Below are 8,172 nucleotides of genomic sequence, written 5' to 3'. Positions count from 1 at the left end.
GGGCCCGGCGCCCGGAGGCGGCAGCAATCGGGTCCCCGCGGGGGGCGGCCCGCTCTTGCGGGCGACCAGGGGCGGCAGCAGCCCCGCGTTGGCCCCTGCGGCGGCCTTGACGCTCATCACCAGGAGGCACTGGGGGCAGGAGCACGGCGGGCCTGGGGGCGAGCTGGCCGGGCTCGGGCTGGCGGGCCACGACTGCGCCTTGGGCAGCGCCCCCGCCACCAGGGGGTAGACGAGGTCGAGGCGGTGCCGCACACGCCGCTTCCGCTGCGTCTGCCGGTTGATCTGACTCATGGTGCCGAAGTCGATGACGTAGCAGAAGCCGATGGGGGTGAGGTCGATCCAGGGCTGCTGCTTCTCGAAGGCGTGCTGGAGCGTGATGCCCACCTCCATGTCGTAGGGCGTCCACGAGCCGCCGTCGTTCTCCCACTCCCACACCACGCCCTTCCCCGGCGCCGAGGCCGGGTCGTAGAAGCTCCTGCGCACAGGCCGGAGGGTCCCTGCGGGGGGAAAGGAGAGCATCAGAGCCGGCTCGGCCCATTGTCCAGCTGAGGAAACTGAGGCAGCAGACCCTAAGGGACCCGCCTGCGGTTAGTCAGGAAAGCTCTGAAGCTGAATTTGAACTCTGCACTTCCTGACTCTGAGCTTCTGGTGTGAGAAAATATGCACATACACGGCATAAACACGGCCAGGACCGACACGGAGACGGCGCTTTCCGGGACACTCATGGGCACCCTCAGGCTGCTGCCATGAACCCTGCCCTGGAACACTTCCACGGAATCACGGCGCCTCCTCCGGGGAGCTCCTCCAAGCACCCCTGGCCTGGCCCAGAGGGAGGGGGAACACACGGACTGTGACGGGCCTTCTTCAAGGGGAGAAATTGAGGCACTGGGCCAAGAGGACAGGATTCCCTCCGGTTCTCTGTTCATAAGACCAGAGAGAAAACTCTGCATCGCTGCCGCAGTCAAGGACCTTCCCCTCCGTTTGGGGGGGGGGGGGGGAGAAAGAAAGAGCCAGGATACCCATTTTACAGACAAAGAAACTGAGGCTCGGGAGGTAGCATCTTCCCCCCCCCCCCAGCCTAGCTGAGACTATGTGGCCACAAAGACAGGCCCCTCCCCCAATCAGGCGCATTCCAGGAGGGAGCCCCGAACCAGGATGCAGGAATTTCAGCATCTGTCCCTCAGCAGCCAGGCATTCAGGAGGGGAAGAAAGGGAACAATGGCCATTCAGGCCCTGCTGGGGTCACCCCCCCCCCAGCCCCACCTCTCCCAGCCCCTTCATGACCCCAGTGACAGTGAGGGAGCCGCTTAGAGCAGTGGAACAATTCCCCATTCAGCCCAAGACCCCAGTGGGGGGGGGAGTGGGGGGAGGGGCCACAATCGCTCCTTACAATTCCCCTGCTAGAGCCTGGATGAAGCTACAGCTTCCTCCCACTTAGTATTTATGAGGGTCCCTGGAGGGCTGAGTGACCAGCAGAGGGAGGGCACTGGGCTCCCACCCCAAGTGGGCCGGCCTCTCTAGGTCTCAGTTTCCCCCTTCTGTAAAATGAGGGCGATGCGTGGGAGGAGCGGGTCAGTGCTTCTCCCATCTGTGGGAAGGCACAGCCCCAGCCAGATTAAAGGCCCCCAGGAAGCATTTAACAAAGCAATTCCATGTGAATGGGGCTCCCACTGCCAACAAGGGGCAGAGGCAGGTTCTGAACCCAGGCCTTCCTGCGTCTAGGCTGCCCCCCTCCCCCTCCAGGAGGGCTTTCACAAAGGTGTCTATTAAATCCAGGGCTTCCTTTGGACCAAAGCTGTTACTTCCCTGGGGTAGAGGGCGCCCTCACTGCTGACCACTCTCTCTTTGGCACCTGGTGCCAGAGGAAGGGACTCCACCAGGGTCACACAGCCAGGAGGCACCTGGAGGTTTCCCAAGGCATTTCCCCATCCACCACACGTGATGCTTCTCACACAGAATAAGTATGAGGTCCTTTGGGGAAGGAATAAGAACCCCAGGAGGGATCCGGTGCCAGAAATGGCACAAGGGAAGCTCTGATGAAAACTAGAGATGGGGAAACTGAGGCTATAAGGCTAAGGAGCTGACCCAGGCAGGGATGCATCTGGGTCTCCCCATTCCGGAGTGATCAGTGTCCTCGCTCTACCCAGTGCGCTCTCTCTCCCTCCCTTTTTCTCTCTCTCTCTCCTCTCTCACCCTCCATCTCTGTCTCTCTCCCTCCCTTTCCCTCTGTCTCTGTCTCTCTCTCATTTTTATTCTAATCCCTTGACTTCTACCCTAGAATCAAAACTGTGCATCGGCTCCAAGGCAGGAGTGGTGAGGGCTGGGCAGTGTGGATTAGGTGGCTTGTCCAGGGTCACCAGCTAGGAAGTATCTGAGGCCACATTTGAACCCAGGACCTCCTGTGTCCAAACCTGGCTGTCCATCCTCTGAGCCCCAAATGTGGTCTCTTAGTAATCAATGATAATAGGAAAATGCAGAAAAACAGTCTAACTGACTCATGAAAATGCTCATCGCTAGTCTTTCCCATGGACTATCGGTTTCCTCTAACTAATTTGCCATTTTCCACTCCAGGAAAAAAGATGTCCTTTAGATCCAGAGCAAAGGCAGGATCTCGCCTTCATTTCTACCAATTGGTGCATTTTTTCTTGCCCTTTTCCCACTGAATAATTGCTCCAATCTCTCTTTTTGGAGGGGTGGGAGGGAGAGAAGAAAGTCAATTTAATTTGAGAAGTCCTACGCCCTGATCCAGCTACCCACGATGTCGGTGGTGTGAGAATTATCATTCCCATTTTTCAGATGGGTAACTGGAGGCTGCCAGTGTCAGGGGCCCAGCTCGAACCCTAGTGCACCCCAACTTCAGGTCTGTGGCTCTTTCTCCCAAAGCTGGCTGTCTCTGTGCCTGGACGGCAGACCACATGGTCCAGAAAAAATGAATGTAGATAGTAGAGGGGATGGCGAGGATCTGGCAAAGGCTCCAAGAAACAACACTGATTCTGTTCCAGGTGGTTCTGGGCCAGAATTCCAGGCCCAGAGTGCTGAGACAAGCAGGTTTGGAATCTGAAAGACACTCAGGCCTGAGGCTGGAGTCAGGAGGTCCCAGGGAGAGGGGCCGGAGAGGGCCCGAGAGGTACATGGGCCAGAGGGGTCACGCAGGTGGAGAAGGCACCTCTGAGCCAACTGAGGAAACAGAAGAGGAAAGGGCGGAAAGGAGGGAACAGAAGGGGGCACCGTCCCCCTGGCAGGTTATCTCTAGATGCCCCCCAAAGCCAGAAGATCTGGCTGGGGGATGGGGAGGGAACATCCTAAGAAATGCTTGGGGTATTGGGGTTACCCTTCCAGCTTTGTCCCACCCTGGCGCCAGAGAAGCAGACAGTGAATTTGGGGCCAGAAAGGCCTGAATTAGCATCTCAGAAGTGGTGTCTGTGGAGCCTCAGCCCTCATGTCACCCTGGGCCCCCCATTTACTTATCTGTAAAAAGAGGGGTTTCAGCCAGATAAACTGTAATGGCTCTGTCTAAGCCTCAGTCCCAGCAGCCTCTAAGACAGGGGTCAGTCTGGTGGAACGGAACACCATGTCTGCCAGGGGGAAGGGGAGGCGAGTGGACCTGGGAGCTCTGAGCTGCAGCACCATCCACACCATCGAGTCAAACACCCTTAGTCTTTCAGAGAAGTAAACTGAGGCCCAGGGAAGCTACATGCCTGGTGGTGCAACATCTTAGAGGACAGACTCAGACCTGGCTCTTTCTACTCCAAATGGGCTTGAGCCTCTTCTGGACTCCAGTTTCTTCATCCATCCAATGATTCAAGAAAAAAAAAATGCTTTACTCCATGGACGTCACCTCACGGGGTAATGGAGAGAATCCCAGGAGAGGCTGCACGTGAAAGCTCACTGGACACGACTCAAGGAAGGCATTATTTTTAGTGGTGCTGCCCATGCGGCTGCCTCATGCCGGAGGCCTCCTGGGACTCTGTTCACGTGAACCCTGGCTCCAGCCTGCTCTCTCTTGTTGCTTTCTGAATGCCTGAGATGGGGACAGGGACGGGGAAAAGATCTGGCTACAGATGGAGAGAAATGGAAATAGGTCTAGATATGGACACAGACATTCCATCTCCCCTCTGTGCCCATGACCAGACTAGCACGAATGCCACCTCTGCCTCATCACGTCCCTCGCTCCCTTTCAGGATGAATTCAGTGTCATCTACAGGGAATCCTGTGAAGGACTCCCATTATCCAACAACGGGAAGCTGGCCCATCCAGACGTACCCAGCCGTCCACTGTGGGCTTCTTCTCTTCACCCTCCTTTTATTTCACCAGAATGATCCATGGATTCAATGATTGCCTCCATTCTCACATCAACTTATCCAGCCCTAACCTCCCTGTCAACCTCCAGCCTCCTCCTGCCACTTCTACATCTCAAAATGGATGTTCCGTAAACACGTTAAACTCAGCATGTCCATAAAGGAACTCATTATTTTTCTCCAAATCTTTCCCTCTTCCCCACTCCCCTATTAATCATTCTCTCCATCCCTCAGGCTCACAAGCAAGGTGTCATCCTCAGTCTCTCTCTGCCTCTTCTCTTTAAGACTTTCTGGGCTTTCAGTTTCTATCAGCCCCCACAGATGGACCCTTTCTTCCTGACCAGTAACATATGTGCGCTCTCTCTCTCTCTCTCTCTCTCTCTCTCTCTCTCTCTCTCTCTCTCTCTCTCTCTCTCTATCTATCTTTTCTCCTTCCTTCTTTCTCTCCCTCCCTCAGTCTCTCTCTCCCTCTCTTCCTCTCTCTCTCCTTCCCTCTCTCTGCCTCCCTCCCTCCCTCTCTCTGTTCCTCTCTCTCCCTCTCTTCCTCTCTTTCCCTCTCTCTTTCTCTCCCTCCCCCCTCCTCTCTCTTTTTCTCCCTCCCCCTCTCCTCTCTCTTTCTCTCCCTCCCTCCCTCTCTCCCTCTCTTCCTCTCTCTCTTTTCCCCTCTCTCTCCCTCTTTCTCTCCCTTCCTACTTCCTTCTCTCTCTCCCTCCCTCTCTCTATCTGTCTGTCTCTCTCTCTGCACACACACACATCCAATCTCTCCTCAAGGCCTGTGTTTTGCCCCTGTAATCTCTACCATAGATACCCCTTTTCCTCCTCCTGACACTCACCCCTTGATGCCGGCTCTCGCCACTTTATTCCTGAATACTGAAATAGCTTGCTAGTGGATCTATTGGCCCCAAATCTGTCAGTTCTCTTTCAGAAGCTCAGTTCTGACCGTGTCACTCTTCTCAATAAACTCCAGTGGCTCCCTATCACTTCTTGGATCAAACAAAAAATCCTCTGTCATTCAAAGCCCTTCCTAACTATTGACACCACAACAGCAAGTCCTTGAGGGTAGGGCACGGTTCATTTTCTAATTCTGAAAACCTGACCTTCTATCTTAGAATCAATACTGTGTATTGGTGCCAAAGCAGAAGAGTGGTCAGGGCTAGGCAATGGGGGGGTTAAGGGACTTGTCCAGGGTCACCCGGCTGGGAGTGTCTGAGGCCAGATTGGAACCCAGGGCCTCCCCTCTATGGCCTGACTCTGAACCCACTGAGCCACCCAGCTGGCCCAGCCCAGGCCTAGCCCAGTGGCCAGCCCCCGGAGAACCTTCAGTCAGTGTTTGCCCAAAGGACAAGATGTAGTGCCAGAAGGGCCTACATTCACTAACGCAGAATGCCATCTGTGTAGCCAGCACATCCCTCCCAAGTGAGTGCAGGTTCTTTTCTCTGGATGCACCATGCCTGGCAGCGCTCCTGACACCCAGGGACAGACCTGGACCTCTGGTTTCATTTGTCAGTGGCTAAGGAGCTCCCTCCACCCAAATGGGTCAACACAGGCTCTCCAGCTCAGGCCCAGAGCGTAGCCTGAAGGCATGGAGAAGGTAAGGGACCAGTCCAGGGTCTCACAGCCAGCTATTCTCTAAGTTGGGCTTTCCTGCCTTCAAAGACAGCTCTGCTCTGCACTGCCTCCCCCTGCACATAGTAGGGCTTCATCAATACCAAGAGACCTCCCCAGGGTTCCCCCAGAGAAGCTGTCGGGCAAAGAGAAATCCCTCATCCAGGATGGCGCATCCCCTTCCTGGGAGAGCCAGGATTGAGGCTACCAAGTGGGCTCTCTCCACCAAGTGCCCATCATGCCTTGCTCCTTCCAGGAGAGCTGCTGGGCTCTGGGATAAAGGAAGGATCTGCAGCCTCAGAGTTTCTCTGTCTCCTTTCTCCCTTTGTCTCCCTCCCGTGCCCATGAGAGAGCTCCGGATCCCCCAAAGGAGAGAAGAAGGAGCCCCTCGCCCCTAACTCTTAGCCAGCTTTCTGCAGACAGACCCCCCAGCCGTTTAGGCTGGGAACAGTGAGCCCCCAGCCCAGGGAGCTGCACGGGGCCAAGAGGCAGGTGTTATCAAAGTCCTCCAGCTCCAGCTTTATTTCAGCTGCCGGAATTCCCTGTCAAAGTGAGCCCTGGCTGCCTTCTGCAAGGCCTGATCCCCAGCCCCCCTCCCGGAGGACATGCAGAGAGAGGGGAGGCCGCCCCCCAGACACACACAATCTTTAGGCTCCCCGTCCCCCCACAGCAACCTCTGTCCCAGCTGCTCCAGGGCTGCGGCCGCCCTTCTTAATCCCTCTGGTTCAGTCCTGCCACATTCCTGTTTCCCCTCCCTCCCATCAGTCTTCTGCCCCGTCCCAAGAGCCTCCTCCCCTAAGGCCCAGCCAGACACACAGACACAGAGAAAGACACTCAGAGACACTGACAGACACTCACTCTGTCCTTCCCCCCTTCACAGACTATCCCTTCGGGGAAAGGGTCAGGACCCTGGGCATGCCCCAGTCTCCCCCAGAACCCTAGTGTGTGCCTGTGGCTGCTGTGCCCGCCAAAGGGAAAAACGGGGAAAATAGGAGGAGGAAGAAAATTCCCTTCCCATGACGGCCCTAATTAGTACAGAGGATGTGGGGTCTTTCCAGTGAGTACAAGCACGCTGGGAGCAGACAGCTGTTCCTTGGCCCTCTGGGACCCTCACAATCATCCTCCCTCCCTCCCTCCAGCAGCTGGGCTCCCAGGCTCCCAAGTTGCACTGGACTCCACCTGGGGCAGCATTTTGGAACAGAAGGGGCTGGGGGAGGATTGCCCCCTCGTCCTCTGATTGAGCATCCTGGAGAGCACCTGGGGAGGCAGCAACACTGGAGCTGAGCTCCTCAGCCCTGGGGGGGCCCCAAACCCATCCATGGAGCCCCAGCCCCGCCTCGTGCCGGCGCTTTGCCACTGACCCTCCAAGTTGCCCCAGCCCTGCTCAGCAGGTTCCCTGCCCCAGGCTGAAGGTTCCTTCTCTACTTTCCCCAACCTGAGCCTTTCCTCCAAAGAAGCTGTCATCTCCCATTTTCTCCACTAAAAGAGGGTGAGCCAGGTCCAAGGGGTCAGGGGTCATCTTCCTGGGGGAGCAGAGGAAGGGGCGATGCCCACGAACTCTCTGGACGACCTTTCTCTGAAAGAATCTGCCTCCTGCTGCTGCTGCCAATCCTCGGCTGGCAGAGAGCACAGGCTCCTCTGGCTTGGCATTCTTCACTAGCCTTCATCCCTTCTCGGCTGCGCCCAGCCCCTTCCCCCATCTGCTCCCGGCAGCCGGGCAGGGAGGACTGAGGCTGGCATCCCCGGCATTCCATTCTGCCTCTTCAGCCCACCCCCTTGTCCCGTAATGCCCCGGAGGACGGAGCCACGGCCCCGGGAATTCCCTCTTGCCCCAAGTTTGTCCCAGACCCGAGAGCTGGGGGTGGGGGAGGGTACCGTAGACCTAATGGACAGTGCCAGCCGTGGGGAGGGGGGCTCACCGGTGTCCTGGCGGAACTGGTGCATGGACTGCAGGTCGATGATGTAGGGCGCCAGGCGGCTATCCACCTGGCCCAGCACCACGCTGCCGCCGCCTGCGCGGGGCCCCCCGGCCCGAATCACCGCCTCGATGTGGTGGCTCACGGCCGGGCTGTAGGGTCTCCAGCGTCCGTGCTCGTTCAGCCATTCCCAGACCACCACGGCAGAGGCCAGCAGCATGGCTGGCGATCGTGGGGGTCGCCGCCTCCTCCGCGCAGCCCCCCGGGAGCGCCTGGGCTGGGCCGCCGGCCTCAGCTGCTCGCCATGAGCCCCGGGACGCCCCCGCCGCCGCCCTCCGCTGGGGCCCAAGGCT

General features: G+C 57.5%; 1 protein-coding gene across 1 annotated transcript in view; it reads right to left on the bottom strand.

The window, feature by feature from the left end:
* The window catches only part of DTX4 (deltex E3 ubiquitin ligase 4), a 26,230-nt gene extending 18,191 nt beyond the window's left edge, over positions 1-8,039 (bottom strand). Inside the window, exons 1-2 of the mRNA XM_044680876.1 lie at positions 7,823-8,039; positions 103-497 (exon numbers count right to left, since the gene is read on the bottom strand). Of these exons, the coding sequence (XP_044536811.1) occupies positions 103-497; positions 7,823-8,039 (612 nt within the window). The remainder of the gene's footprint in view (positions 1-102; positions 498-7,822) is intronic.
* Between the last annotated feature and the right edge of the window lie 133 nt (positions 8,040-8,172).

This window comes from Gracilinanus agilis, chromosome 6 (genome assembly GCF_016433145.1).
Source record: "Gracilinanus agilis isolate LMUSP501 chromosome 6, AgileGrace, whole genome shotgun sequence".
In the NCBI taxonomy this organism is placed as follows: domain Eukaryota; kingdom Metazoa; phylum Chordata; class Mammalia; order Didelphimorphia; family Didelphidae; genus Gracilinanus; species Gracilinanus agilis.
The sequence above is the reverse complement of the archived record's forward strand: the minus strand, read 5'-3'. Positions and strand labels throughout refer to the sequence as shown.